The 15,966-nt window shown below is 32.8% G+C and overlaps 2 protein-coding genes and 1 long non-coding RNA gene across 3 annotated transcripts in view; 1 reads left to right on the top strand and 2 right to left on the bottom strand.

Annotated features, from left to right (window-relative positions):
• Nucleotides 1–15,966, top strand: part of LOC135841165 (uncharacterized) — a 210,082-nt gene that overhangs the window by 36,781 nt on the left and 157,335 nt on the right. The gene's annotated exons all lie outside the window — the stretch shown is intronic.
• Nucleotides 1,881–5,248, bottom strand: LOC135841021 (E3 ubiquitin-protein ligase LRSAM1-like). The gene is made up of 5 exons (XM_065357800.1): nt 4,913–5,248; nt 3,496–3,558; nt 3,058–3,387; nt 2,670–2,964; nt 1,881–2,559 (listed from the first exon to the last, which is right to left on the bottom strand). Exons 1-4 carry the CDS (start codon nt 4,913–4,915, stop codon nt 2,674–2,676), a joined length of 687 nt encoding a protein of 228 aa, XP_065213872.1. The 5' UTR covers nt 4,916–5,248; the 3' UTR covers nt 1,881–2,559; nt 2,670–2,673.
• Nucleotides 6,936–14,946, bottom strand: LOC135841018 (aminopeptidase N-like). Its single transcript, XM_065357797.1, has 14 exons — nt 14,358–14,946; nt 13,380–13,535; nt 12,981–13,295; nt 12,707–12,887; nt 12,471–12,621; nt 12,281–12,362; nt 12,002–12,179; nt 11,733–11,919; nt 8,649–8,923; nt 8,373–8,557; nt 8,126–8,296; nt 7,891–8,034; nt 7,742–7,823; nt 6,936–7,665 (listed from the first exon to the last, which is right to left on the bottom strand). The coding sequence occupies exons 1-14, from the start codon at nt 14,831–14,833 to the stop codon at nt 7,210–7,212; spliced, it is 3,039 nt and encodes a 1,012-aa protein (XP_065213869.1). The 5' UTR covers nt 14,834–14,946; the 3' UTR covers nt 6,936–7,209.

Consider the following 15,966-nt stretch of genomic DNA (forward strand, 5'->3'; position numbering starts at 1 on the left):
TAGGTACTTACCTACTATAAAATACCAGCTGGAGAACGGTTTTCAAATGATCAAGACATAAGTAAAAACATTCACGTTTTTTATTTTCAATATTACCACATAGAAATGCCATGTTTGTTGCTTTGAAAATTTCTTAAAAGTTAGGTATTATCATTAAAAATACCTGGTCTACGCGTCATTAAAACAAACTTTAAAAAGGAAAAAATCAAAAAAATGTGTGAAATAGTACATATAAAAATAATCTTACAAACTACCCTAAAAATTGAAAATTACACCACCCACATTACCTAAAGTAATTTTACTATTCGTAATATTAATTATTAATTTGAATTTGATTATATAAATTATGTGCTTCAATTCAGTTCAATCAAACTCATTTTCCTGTTTCCAGTACAACAACAAAAAAAAACATTAAAATTATTAAAACTGCACACATACAAAATTGAAGAGAAAAAAAACAAATATTTACATTGTACATGTACGTATGTACATAAGAAAAAATAGAGAAAATGAGAAAAAAATCATTAAAATAAAAATTTGATCCTACCTAAATTGTTTTAATATTGACGAGATAAATTACTTTAGCACAATTTTGATAGGTATGTACAATTTTCGCTAAAACTTCGTGATGCATTTTTAAAAATCTTCACTGAATAGGTATCTGATGAAATACTATGATATGTACCCTGGAAAGTCCTGTGTCCTGAAAGAATGGCAGAATATTAGTTGTGAAAATGAATCAACAAAAATAAATAATAGTTAGGTATTTTCTAACTGGCACAGATATTTTTCAAATTTGAAAATCGATGCTTACCTAATATTCAAATAGGCGCTGGTACAATTATGTCGGTGATCTCAGCACGGCAAATTGGGCATTTTTCTTACTCTGCCAAGTAGGATACCTACTCCGATTTGCACTCTTGACACATGCATAGATGCCTGCATTCAACAATCGTGCAGTCCGCTTCGTATTGAGTTACTATAGTATTTTGTTTTTTAGATCGGAAATGGAACCCTCTCCTGCCATCTCTCTGGTAACCTGAAAAAAATGTAAAATAATGAAATCGCGAATAAATGCCTGTATTTCTTTCAACGTTGTCGATCATTTGATCACCTTTTGTAAAGTTCTTACTTTCTTATCGCTGCGAGGACGTCAGCGGCGAGGGCGCTTTTCGGTATTTCTCCGTTTCGGTAGTTTGCGATGGCGAGGTCAATTGCTCGTTTGGCCTCCATTATTACGTCAATTTCGACTGGAGAGGACGAGTCGGATCCGTGGTCCGGAGGATCGAAAAGAACATCACTGACGTCGAGTTCTTGAGTAGGGGAGTAGACATACATTTCTGTCGCCCCACTGTTCTCCGATGCTTGAACAGGGGATTTGTGTACTTTTACTTTATTGGTCTAAGGTTGGATTCAAAGCATGTGTCTAATTAAATTTGATGCTGAATCGATGTTTTTGAGAATTGTCTTGGTATAAGGTTTTCATTTTACATCTTTATGATTTTTTCAAGTTCTATACGTTGGGGTGGATTTCAAATTTTTGATGCACCCTGTTTAATTTCAATCATTTTTACGTCATTTTTTAAAATGAAATACTTACCTTCTTCAATTGTTGTTTAATTCTTTCATATTTGTAAGTTAAGGATTTTTGCTCCATTGCTAACATTTTTAATTTAGATGGCATTTGATCAATTTGTAGATTTTTTAAAACCAAAAATAAAACTTGATAAATTTTTATACTAAAACAAGAAAAAAAATGAACGAACCAAAAAAACGATTTTTCAGAGTACAGAAAGATTAAGTTGTACTTACCTACTTGGAATGACGAATTTTACCAGTTTAAGAATCTCAATTGATTATTATTAAATACCAGATGGATAACGGTTTTGAAATGATCAAGACACAAGTAAAAACATTAACGTTTTTTATTTTGAATGTTCATCAATATAATAATTGAATTACGATGTGAATTCATTTGAACAATTTTTAAATTGAAAAAATTGTGTAAAATAGGGTAAAAAAAGTCCTAAAAACTATCCTAAAAATTAAAAATTACAACAAAAAAACATTTAAAAATATAACTTCTCGAGTCGAGTAAAAATATTATAAAACAGCACAACTAGATTGAAAAAACACCGCGATAATAATTTTTTTTAAAAAACATAATATTTAAAATGATATAAAAATATCCTTAAAAAGTATACTCAAACAATTTAAAAAATGCAAAAAAAAAATAGTTTGAAACATTATAAAAAACAGCACACCTTACAAAATTGATAAGAAAAAAAAAGAAAAATCGATTTTGAAGTTGAAACACCAGTAAAAATCACTCTAATAAAATCATGAGAAATATTAACACTGTACGTACGAAAAAAAAATATAGAAAATGACGAAAAAGTAGTTGAAAAATTTGTGAAACAAATTTCACCCTAATTTTGATACCTATGCGCAATTTTCGCCAAAACTTAAGGATACCTTGTTGTATTTTTTTCAACCTTCACTGGATGGGCTAGCTGATAAAACACCGTGATTTGTCGATTCGCCCGAAAGTCCTGAGTCCTGCAAACAGATTGACAGAATGATTATTAGTTGTGAAAATGATTCAACAATGTATTAATTATTTTTGTAACTGGCACAGATGTTTTTCAAAGTTGATAACCGATGCTTACCTATTCAAATAGGCGCCGGTACAATTATGTCGGTGATCTCAGCACGGCAGATCGGACAATTTTCAAACCCGGCCAAGTACTCCGACTTGCATTCTTGGCACATGCATTTATGCCCGCAGTCAACAATAGTGCAGTCCGCCTCTCTCCGCAAACAAATCATGCAATTTGTATCCTCTGTTGTTGTTGGAAGACTGGAGTGACTCATCCGGTTGATGGTTATGGTGGGTATGAGTACCTGATCGTAACACCGAATCCTACCACGTGGGTCTTCTCGAGTTTCCTTCACAATTGGCGACTGTATCCGAATAAAATAATAATATTAATAATTAGTTAATTAAAAATAAAAAGTTTCTAATTGAAGCAAGAGAAATAGGAAAAATCAAGTTACCATCAGGTCTAGCTCTCTTTGGATGTGAACGATTTGCCTTCCAGCTATCGAAGCTTCATCCGATGCCATCGTTGCTGCCACATTGAGCATCACTTCATCTTTGTCATCGAATTGTTTTTGGTGAGATCGTATTCCATCGGCAATTTCTTCTAGATTATCCTTGGCGATTTTCATCTCTTCAGTTCGCTCTCGCAACTTATTCTCTTGCTTCATCGTTACTTTGAGGTATTGTAGGAGGATCTGTCGAGATTCGCGAAGCTTTTTCATTGAAGCTGCCAGGGAGACCGCTTTATTGGATATATCATTATCCAATTTCAATAGATTGCGTGCCTTAAAATTTGAAAACGATCGTTAACATGTTGTAAATTTATGAAAAGTACATTGTACGAGAAAAAAAATCGAATGGATTTTGCTGTGTAGGTATACCTATGTACTTACCATTTTACTGGTATTTTTGCATTTTCTGCGCAGTGAGGGCCTTCTAATCGGGAGATTACCTGGCTGTAAGAACAAAAAAAAAACTTCAATTTATATAATAGATGTATTGTATGGGTATGTACATTTTTTGAAATGGGTCGATATTATTTTGATGAGAGTGCGGAAAAAAGAAGATTTATACGTATTCAAACATGAGTTTTAGCTTTGTAGATCATGTAAGAGGAAGTTGTAGGCTTTTCAAAATGACGCTATCTTATTTTCAAATGAAAATTATGAAAAAACAATAATTTATAAATTTGATACAAATGGAGTTTAACTGCACAAAAATTGCATTCAAAATATAATAGAATGATGCAATTGTTCTACGTATGTATAAGTGGCATCGAAAAAAATCATACACTTGACATGTCCCCAAGTCACTTTCATGAGAGCCCATCTTGCAAAACCAAATTTCAGCGAACATTGTCGTTCGTGAGTGGTACAAAAACTATGAAAAAAATTAAAAGTAGATGTACATATGATACATCTCTCTCATAACAAAATAATCAATCATAGTTTTTCCAACCTGGGGACCACAACATTTCATGATTTTACCTATTTTACTTGGGAGCGAGAGTACGACTCACCTAATTCAAAGTAGGCACATACGAGTATTTATTTTTGAATTTCGTTCAAAAAACTCAAGTGAAAATTCATGCTCGAAATTGAGTATGCAATATGCAATAAATCTCGGGATAATTTCTAGTCAAACGTTTGCAATTTATTTATTCTTGATTTTTTTTACGAACCAAATTTGCATCCAAAATATGATATGGGGGAAGGCTAGGGAAATTCTACAAGTAGAATTAGGTAAAAAATGATAAAAAATAACTGAAACAATGATACTGCAGAAATCTGCTTTTGATGAGCAATTTCTGAAAAAATGAGAAGAATATGAAACTCCCTTTGATTAGCTTTTCACGTACCTACGTAATAGGATGTGTCGTTTCGGATTTTTTTTTCTAGTTTTGAAAAATTTAATTTTTTATGATATTGATGATCAAATAGGGTTAAATTGACTTGTTGTAAATTTGAGACCTCTTACCCTTGAGTGGGGTGAAAAGTCGAATAAATAGGTAATTTCAAATTTTTAAATCATTTCATAATATTATTGGGCTAAAATCAAATAAAAACCGTCCTCTGACATCCAAAAAGTAGGTAAAAAGTATCAAAAAATTGTACAAAAAATGATTCGGAATCCTGCGAAAAATTGAATTGAAAAAAAAAAAACACAAACGAAACAGGTAAGTACATGTGTAAAATGAAAATGCATAAAAACACCTACGAGTAAAATATTGCATTGAAAAATTGGGAAATAAGTAAAACGAAAATAAAAACATATGTACGAAAAAAATTGCATTGAAAATCGATTATTTACCATTCTGAATACTGGATATGAGATCACGTGAGAAATAAGAAAAAAACAAACGTTCAGTTTTACGAAGAAAAATTCTATGAGTTCAAAAAATTGAAGAACAAAAAACAAACGCACAGTAAATTGAAAAAAAATTGACGGAAAAATTATAAGAGTCTACGTATTTAAATGAATACGAGAATTAAAAAACAAAAAAACAAACGAACATTGATTTGAAAAAAAAATTAACGCCAAAAATTATATACGAATACTGCAAAAAGATGAGCTACAACACTTTACTGGAAAAATTTTAAAATCACGAATGACTCGGCGAACTTGTTAGTCGAAGGCATAAAATGAAAATAGCAATTTGCAACCAGTTCCATTAGCTTTTATGTGGGCAGCAGGTATAGAAAATTTAGGTACCTCCCCCATAGTACGGCTCAAAACAATGACATCATCGTACCTATACTCGTTTGGAACCAGCTACCTGCACCTGCACGTGCAAATCTTGAGATAAGGGATGCTATACATCGCCCACTTGACAATGCGTTAGTGATTTCCTTCTAAATATTCTTCTATTGTTTTATCTTTTTCAAGATAGCAAAGTCCATCGTTTGAAATGCGGTTTACTCGGAGAAACATCCGGTACCTATTATGCAGTGTTCGAAGATTTTTTCACAATTTTATCTGTTTCGATTGTTTTTTTCCCTTTTACGGGTAGTGTGTTGGTGAGAAAAATTCATATCAGCAAGTCAAATTTATGGCTCTCTATATACCTGAACGAAAGTTGAAAAATATTTCTTTCAATAGGTAGGTAACAGTTTTACAAATAAACCTATACCTACCTACTGAACGGGCAGATGTAAATTTCCTTAGATTTGTATTGAGCATTCGAGCTATGTATTCTTGTTGCTGTAGTTTTAAGTATTTTCTGAAAGATTCTTTTTTTTAGGTATAGGCACATGAGTGATGTTATCACTCGTTGTCGTTCAGTTGTTCGTGGCTAATTTAGTTCATAATAACTATGTAGAAAGCAGGGCCGTGCACAGGAAATCTGAGCACTGGAGGAAAAAATGCAAGGAAAGTAAAAGAAGCCTTGTTGTTGTGGTAGATAATTGGGTTTAATTTGTTGGCTCTAAATGGGCCTCAAAAAAACTCGGACCCTGGATGAATTCCATCCTAAGCTTGGAAAAAATGTTCTAATTTATTCGCATATGATGAAAAAATATCAAAAGTTATTCAGTCTTTTGAGTTTATGATTTGACTCATTCGTCGACAAATAATGCAAATTTGAAAAAAAAACCTACTTACCTATTCTCAAATAGGTAATTCGTATCTTTTATCAATGAAATTATTTGATCGGTGTTTTTTTAAAACATGTCCAACAACTTCTAACAAATTTCAAATATTTTTCAACTTTAAACTTTTTCATTTGCATTGATTGTAGGTGTGTATTTTTCAATCGAAGGGCTTATTTTGAATTTTAAGGAAACAAATTATTTAATCCAGTTTCAAAAGCATATTTTGGTACAATTTTCAGAACGTCTAATAATCGGTCTGTGATGGACGATTCGATTTTTCAATATGATCAAAGGGATTGCTGACTGAACAATTCTCATGCATGGCAGGCGTAGGTGTATTTTTTTAGGGACTTCAATTTCTGGGAATGGGAAGATTCGATGAAAATTCTGTGGGGTCAGGGATGTACTTAATGAATTCACTAATTCAAAAGTGTCAGTGAGAATTTAAATCAAAATTGAATTCCTTTACTCTTTGATGCCTTTAAAATAAAGATAGTAAAAATATATACTCGAACTGTTTTTTGTACCATCATTGAATTGTGTCACAATTATGCATCATTCGATTTTTTCGCAACTTGAATTTTTGCAAGAATATACTCCATGTTTTTTTGCAAAGGCTGTAGGAGTAGAAAATGTGTTGAACTTGACTTTTTTTTCGTAACTCAATAGGTAAAGGTACATACCTATTACCTACCCTAAAAAAAATTTGTTCTACTATATCTTGACGCCATTATAGGTAAACATTTTTTTTTTAATCAAAATTTTATTTTTATTTTTCATAATATAAAATATGATAAATTCCTTAAAAATGAAATTGAAATATAAAATTATATCGATTGAATTGATGTATTAATTTGTACATTGTTATTTCACATTAATGTGAAAATAAATGCGATCAACAAGAACTAGAAAAAAAGCTAATTCGTACACAAACTTGTTCCAAAAGACGAAAATGAAATTTGTACAGTCTTATCGATAATTTATTTGGTATTCGAAGTTTTTCAACAATAATTCATCTTACGAAGATTCGTCATACTGCATTGGAGGTTCCGTCTGCGGAGTTTTTCTATGTAAGAAATCCGGAACGTGAACTTTTTTAAGCAAATTAATGACTAGTCTTTCGTAAGGTATCGATGTATCCAAAAAGTTCAGCAGCGAAATATATTGGAAGTATTTGCCAAATACCCTCGGCCCGAGATAATCGTAGAAAACAGCTTTGGCCACTTTCTTGTACGAAAATCGATCGGTTTCTCTTCTGACATATGACTCGGCCTTTTCCTTGAATGATTGACTTTTTTTCAAAGGTGGATTAGAAGGATTAATGCTGTTAATGGCCGAATTAATTCCGCGAACAACGTTCTCGATGAATGACAACGATTCTTTAGATTCGCGGTATTTACTCTTTAAAGCGTGCACTAAACCTTGGTAATCGGTTTGGTTTAAATCGTTCATTTGCGCGAGTAAATTATGAATCTGAAATATTTCATCGAATATGTAGCTTTATTGTAAATTTTCTTAAAAACCTGAAGAGTATTTTGAGGATACTAACCAGTTTCAGTTGTTCGTGATTGCCGATTACCATGTTGGAAATTATGTAATCGATCGTGGCTACAGTGTTGATGGAATATACTCTGAAAATTTGATCGTAAAGTTAGAAATTGACTTGATTTGACTGCGAAATGATTCAAAAATACATACGCGTTGCTCTCCGATAGAATTTCTTCCAGGTATTGCAAACAAGCTCGGGTACCGCCTTTACTCAAGAAAACCGATTTGTAAGCTTCTTGTTTGTGTTTGTCCGATAAAACATTCTCATTTTGATCGTTTATTTTATACAAAATCCTGAAAAATGAAATGATCGTTGATTGGCAGATTTTGACAGATTTTGGTCCCTTCAAATTTCTCGAACCAGAAAATATGTAGAGGTACTTACGTTTTGAGTATTTTTGTTTCTTCGAAGCATTTAAATGATCGGATGATGAGGGATTTTTCGTAATCGTAAATCGGAGATTCGTACATGTTCCACAAATAAGTCCATAATTCCGTTTGATTGTAATATTTGGCAACGGTGCAAAATACAGCTTCTCTTACATCGATGCTAATTCTGTAACAAACCGATGAATTTTAAATGAAAGCTATATTTTGATTCGGAGATAAAATGGCTCTGACAGAGTTCTTACTTCGACAAATCATGCTTCTTATTATTGAATTCAACCAAAGCCTTATCCACGCAGTCATTTAATTTCAGATTGCAAGCCAGATACACGAATTCTGGTCGACTGATTTTTACTTCGTAAGAATCCCTTCTACTGCCGTAAAATCCAATAGTGTGGTAAATATTTTGAAACAATTCCAAAATGTAACTCTGTAAAGATTAGTTTTTGAATAAAATACTCTTCAAAATGAGCAAATGTTTAGTCCTGATCACCAATGCTACCAAGAGCTATAAAACTTACTCTCAGTGCGATGCTGGCAGAAGTTTGGTCATAAGTCAAAATTAAATTTTTGAAAACATTTATCGCCGATAACCACGGTAACAGGCTGTTTTCATTTTTCAAGTAATTCGTCAGGGTGAGAGCCAAATGGAAATCTACTCTTTCATCGATAGCCAGATGAAGAATGTCGTCTACTAATTGAGATCTACTGATGATGTCGATTTCTTCGTGGTTCGAATACAATTGTTGAATTAGTGCTTTCCAGTTGCTCTGGTCGTAATTTACTCGATAATAACCTGTGTATGAGAACGAGCAAGTAAAGATGGAACATTTTACATGGGATCTTGTCTTTGAGCCTATTTTTACACTTCATATTTTCCCCTTCTTCTGCGAGGCCTTTGAATTTAATTTTTTAATCTCGTTTTCAATTTGCCTAAATAGTTAGGTATTTTTGTACGAATGCCTTGAAATAGGTACATAATTAAGTATGTACTTTCTTACCTATCTATTTTCTATTTTGCTACACGTGTGTGATTTTTATTTTAGAATCGATCAAAAACCTAATACAATTGAAATTCCCCTTATGCCTTCCCTTTCTCTCAAAATATGGAAGATAAGATTGGCTTCAAGACCATTTTTGCATTTTTTGCTTTCCTCAAAGCTTGAGGAAATAGTACTTTTTTCTTTATGAGCAGAGGCGTGACGAAATGATGTGTCGTGGGAGGGAGAGGGTGTGATCGAAGTTTTCTCAAATTTTATCGTAGACCTCCCCCCTTCTCTCCTGTATTTTTCATGCTAATTACCCAGATGTGTTTCGAGCAAATTTTGCAAGGAGCAGTTGAAAACAAAAATGTTGAATAATTTTCAATGTTCAAAAACGATGCTTTTATACCCGACAAAAAAATGAATTGTTCTATTGCAAAGTTAGTATTGAAATCCAAAAGAAAAAATTCGTAACTTTTTTCGTTTTTTTTTCAGCTTTTTGGCTTTCGAAAGAAAATTCGAGAACGAAGCGAAATCAAAAGTTTCAGAAAATTTTCAATTTGTTAGGTACAAACAAATCATTTTCAATGCAAGAAGTTTCAACGCCAAAATATCAGGGTTGGGCATCTACGCGTAGAATAGGCTATTCTACATTTTGGTGTAGAATACGTAAAATTTGATGTAGAATGCGTAAAATGCGTAGAATGCGTAGAATGCGCGTAGAATGCGTAGAATACGGTGTAGAATGCGTAGAATGCAACAAAATCACCCATTTGAAAGCCAAAAAAATTGTTTATTTACCAAAAATGCACTTTTGAAAAATGAAAGTTCAACTTTTTTGTTCAGGAAATGAAATTTGAAATATGAATTTGGGTTTTCTTCTTTTGAATTATACAAATTGATTATAACAATTAAGAATTTGATTTGAGAAAAGAAATCAATAAGTAGACTTAGGTATGAACTGAACAGAAAAAGTGATAAGACTAGTAATCATAATGCCGAAGCCGAATGAAGCTGTGTTAGGTGAGCTTAATTTCAAAATTATAAAAACTACAGGAAAAGCAGGTGATTTGAAATACGTTGCTGGTTACTATTTTGTTCTTGTTCTTTACCTTACTGTTACTATTTCGTTTTTTTTTTAGCTTATTGTTCCTCTTATTTTGTTTTTTTAACCTTACTATTACCATTTCATTTTTTTACATACCAGCATTAAAATAAATGAAAAATGATGTAAAAAATGAAAAAAGTATAAGTATTTTGAAAAAATAAAAATAATCTGCATGTTTATTCTACGTCGTATTCTACGCATTCTACGCATTCTACGCATTCTACATTTGTTTCAGGCTATTCTACACGCGCTATTTTACGCGTAGAATGCCCATGTATTCTACATGGTGTATTCTACGGCACAACCCTGGCCAAAATGTTATGCTTTTTGATGAATTTGAATAAAATGTTGCAATTTTTCTCGTTATTTTGCGCTTTTTTTCACCGGAACCATGCTTGTAGAATGTAGAGTATTGATTTGGTTATGTTTCTTGAATTTCTGAAGTCAATTTTTCATTCTTGAAATTTTTTGGAAAATTGCACAGTACAAATTGAAACCTGCCCGAGCGAAGTGAGAGCAAAAGCTTTGAAAAATATTGATGATTCGAAAAGTAAAAGTTGATTTTCATATCTTCAACATTTAAAAATTTTTACAATTGTTTTCAGGAAATTATAATATTTTTGAAAATGGAAATTACGCCCGAGCAAAACAAGGGCAAAAACGTTCAAAAATTAATACATATTTTTTTCAAAAATGGCACAAATTTTTTTTTGATGACAAAAAGTCAATTTTTCAACCTTTCGACTTTGGTCAGAGAATAGAAAAGGAAAATGATCTAGTTCGACTTCCGAGCGAAAGCTGTAAAAATTGATAATTCGGAGCGTAAAACATCATTCGCTTGAATCTTGATGCCAAAAGTTGGTTTTATGACTTGAGCATTTTAAGTTTTCAGGAAATGATGGATATTTCGAAAAATATGAATGGAACCCGGACGAGGCTAGGGCAAAAGCCCTTGAAAATTCACAATTATTTATTTTTTTCAGGACATACTACTTATTTCATTTTCAAAAACAACCAAATTTTGGCAAAAATAATCAATTTTTAATTCCTGAATGTTCGGCGAAAAATAGGTAATTTTTTTGACATTTCAGCAGAAGTTAGTTTTTTCTAGCGATTTTGACTGGAATGCATTAGAAAGATTTTTTTTGGGGGGGGGGGGCTCAAATTAAAAGAACATTTTTTTTTGAAGTGAGAAGTCAATTTTTCCACTTTCCAACTGGTGAATAAAGAAAAAGAAAATGATCCGAACTGAGCGAAGCAAGGGCGAATACTTTTGAAAATTTGTGATATAAACTTCATGGTTTATGGCAATTCTTTTATTTTCCCTGCTTACACGATTTCTTTCCAACTTTCCTGAATTTCCCAACTTTTTTCTACTCACCCAATTTTTCCCAAAAATTCCCAACCTTTCGCCTAATTTTTTCTTTTGGGGAAGTGGGGGGGGGGGGGGGTTAGACTTTCCCTTTTGGTGTGTCGCTGTCTATGAGAATGAATAATGAATGTAATCAGCTTACCAGTTGACTGTATATTGCATAAAATCCAGTCACCATTTTCCAATATGTTACCCAATCTTACTTCTTGACGAGGGAATAACCATACTTTGGGAGACGTTTCGTAAAAGTCTTTGTATTTTTTGGTGGTATATGTCAACGGTACTATCCATTCTAATACCTTAGCATTTTCATCGGAACCGTATATTTCCTGAAGAATGTTATTTTTTTGTCAAATTCATGGATATTAAAGAGTACATTTCTGTAGTTATATTTTCAAAGTGATTGCTTACTTGTCTGATTTCTACATCTCCGTGTGTGGTGTTCATCAAAATTAAAGGATATTCGCTCGATTCGGTCCACAACTTCATAAAGTACGAAATGCCTACCGGATAATTATTACGTGTACGTTGGATATCTTTGTCTATTACGTCGTATAATACGTATGGTGTCATCGATATGTTACTGTTGCTAAAATTTAAAATTAAAAAAAAAAATCCATTAATGGAGTGTGTTTGGTAAATGATAAATATACAAATTATGTATAAAATGAGAAAGTAGGTTGTAGATACCACATGCGAAGATATTGGTGGAATGCTTTTTGAAAAACTGAAGGCGAGACTGTGTGTTCTAACATGGTCAAGATACCAACGCCTGGAAAAATATGTTTCGTAAAAATTGATAACTAAACTTGTCATTTGACATTGACTTGTGAAAAAATAGCGTAGGGTTATAAATAGGTAAATAAGCATCTCTTCCTACCTCTATGAACAGCCAAGTTATCGTAATTTTCCATAATAACCGATGGTTTATTATTCGTGGATGCGGTTCGATAGCTGTACACGTCGGCCATCAACGATTTTTGATACGTGTTGATTAAATAATATTCGGATAATTTATAACTCGATTCAACCTACCGAAATGAACTCGATTTTTATTTTGAATCATGCAAAGTTTTTAAGCCCCCTTCGAATTTCCAAATTTTCCAGTCAACTTACTTCGGTTGCTACTCGGTGCGCCGTGTATGCAATGAGAGCCTCGTTCCACCAGGCATATTCCCATTTTACGTGCCCCAGATATTCGGTGATCAATTTTCTGGCATATTGTCGTGCCATATTCAAAGCCATAGGTTCTTTGTTTCGTAAAGGGTCTTTTTTCGGATAATAAAACGCGGTAGTGCTGGAAGCATCGACGTTATTATTTGTGAAAAAAAATTGACTAGGCCTGCTGACGAATTAAATAATTTTATCATCAGGAAAAAAATACACTTACCCGAATAATTTCAGCTCCCAGTCATCTAATACGAATTCAGCGTTACTAGGAACCATGTAAATTTCGTAATTGTTCTGATCTTCTTTCATTTCAATCTGAGTGAACTGTCTGATGCAATTTATAGTACTCTTCATTTTTTTTGACAGAGTTTTTTCGGCGTCCGAAGCCATTGGTACGCGTTTTGCTTCCGATCTTAGTTTTTGTTTTTCAGTCAATTGAAGTAAATCGAAATTCGATATCATAAACGTCAAGGCGTAAGTTGGAATTGATTTTTGAGTGCCGAAGGTATCCCACGTGATGTTGTTGTTCTCCGGACTGTAATGGAGCAGGTTTTTTTTTATTAGTGGCCAGTTTAAGGTATGATTTTAGGGACAAGGGTCATGGCTAGCGTAAGCTTACTCAGTTTCGGTTCGGATTAATGGAAGATTGCATAAAGTATCTTGTTCTTCTCGCCTTGCGATGTGCAGGATGAACGGAGATGTGAAATGTGGTTCGTCGAAACATGGAAACACATTTCTGGCAAAAATTGGTTCAAATTGTGTCGTAGCTATCCACCTGGAAAAATGTTTTCATGGGGTTATTTTGAAATTATGAATGTTCATTTTCCAACTGAGCACATTATCAGCTGTTTTTTTTTCAATACTGCCATTTTTCGAAGGAATTACTGATTGATTTCTGATACCGGGCCTCTGTTCGATTGCACCCCCTCCTCATCATCAAGAATTTTTATCTCGAGGTCGTTGTTTACGTAGTCCTGCATACTAAAATAATAAAGTAAATCCAAATCTGATTTTTTAGTGCATCTGTGACCAGTGAAAATTTTGAGACTAAATCCACGTTGTCTGATTCTGCCCCATACTGAATGGTAAAATATAAGAAAAATACATTTTCGAGCTTTGCCTCATTCAATAGTCTTATTTCAAAACATTTCGATTACCAACTTTCTTTGATGGTGAAATTCTTTGGATATTTTTTTTTTTGGTCTGAGAATTTAATCGTTGAAATTGAAATTATTATCTTTTTAAAGAGCAAGATAAAGAGAATTTAAACACGTGTTATCTGTGTGGGCTGAGGGGGTATAATACATATAATCATCTTCATCAACGACCAAAATATATTAACTTTGTTTGAAAATTTTAAAAATCAATTTCTTACGATCATTTGTAAATATTTAATCCGGAGTAAAAAATAAAACTCCGTTTATAATTTATAGTCATTTTTTTTGCTTCTGAAACGTGACTTCTACCTACCAATAGTTTTGGTTTCCTTCCTACTACTTTGATTCGAGAATTGACGATGTTACCTACATCGTCATGTGCATGTATGTACTTATTAATACGAATAATAAAGCCAACTTTTTAAAGTCAGGAAACTTACTGAGTTTCGTTTTCGATCATGAACGATTTTAGGAAAAATCCGCTATCTCCTTCCTTCAGGGTATTTCTATAAGAGATACGAACCGTATAGACGCGATCTTCGGTAAGGGTTGGTTTCGTATTGATGACCAGCATTTGAGTCGTTTCCAAAATGGTATGATTATGCAAGCGTAGTTTGCTGACATCGTTGAGGATGGAAATAGACGTAATATTCAACCCATGACTATTCAACGTTACCTGATTGGTTTTCGATTTCACTTTGAAGTTGATCGATACTTCGCCTTCGTATAATATAACATCCTGGAAATCTACTTTAATAGATAGCTCGTAAAAAGTCGGCACGATGGTTGCTGGCAAATCGTAATTCTCTTCGGTGATTTTCGTAATTCCGCCAAATAGGTCTCCGAGATCGAATTCGGCGCGAATCAGGTTCACGCTACATGCTAATAAAATTAGTAGGTTCAAAACACGACACATTTTTTTCTTTTGTTTGTTCTTGAAAACTACATTCGAGTATGTGTTATTAAATTACGTTCATGTCGACAAAATTCCAAGAACTGCTATGCTAAGTTTGCATCTGTGGTCGTGGATTCATTCTAATTTAGAGATTCGATTGATAAATTTTAATATGTTTGATGATTTGATAAATCAAATGGTCTGACTTGAGAGATAATATATTGACGAGGATTATCATTTTCTAATTAATTCCGCGTTTCTTCATAAAATATTGAATTAATATTGTTCGTTTATCGAGATTTTTTGGTAATGTAGGCCTATCAAACGATTTTAATAACGTTTGTTTGAGTGCGTGATGAGTTGATTTATTTTGATATAGTTACTGATCCTGAACTGATACAGGATATTAATAAATCTTTTCATGTGAAAATGGAGCCAAATGGATGATGGGAATGTGGTAAAGATCGAACATCGAGTCGTCAAAAGTGTCATTCTGCTGCTCAAAGATGGCATACTACACGACTATATGGGGTATTTTTTTAATGGATTGGTGAATTCAATTCAATTAAATTATTTATTAGTGTTTAGGCGCAGTATATCCTGTTATTTCATGAAGAGCTTGCTTAATATCATCACTATTCTTCTTTATGATAAATTTTTCTATTGCCCAAAAGCCCAAAACATACGAAATAAATATATTTGCTTACCTTACTTGCTCAACTTCCAATTAAGTTACTTACTGCTTTGTCGATATTATGTACTTTGTGGCATCGTTTTGTTTCTCAAGTTTTATTCTATTTTCAACTTTGCTCTGAATCTTCTCTCGTTCTACTTCATTGCTAAGCACTAAATAAATTGGCTTAAAATTTCCAAAATTCTGAATTGTCATCCTTTTGACTTTCCAGCTGTTTCAATATTCGTTTGGCTTGAAAAAATATGCCATTGGTAATAGAAAGTAAATTTTTTTCAGATATATACTACAAACATTTTCTTACTGTCTGCAAATTGAAGTAATTGCACCATTTTATTTTGAACAAAAATTTACCAATTTTGAAAAATTCGTTAATATGTAATATCTAAGAAAATGTTTGTATCATTTAAATGACTACCTAACCCATAGTACTCGAGCAGACGAACAAATAATGTCATTACAT

The sequence above is a fragment of the Planococcus citri genome, chromosome 3, assembly GCF_950023065.1.
Source record: "Planococcus citri chromosome 3, ihPlaCitr1.1, whole genome shotgun sequence".
In the NCBI taxonomy this organism is placed as follows: Eukaryota; Metazoa; Arthropoda; class Insecta; order Hemiptera; family Pseudococcidae; genus Planococcus; species Planococcus citri.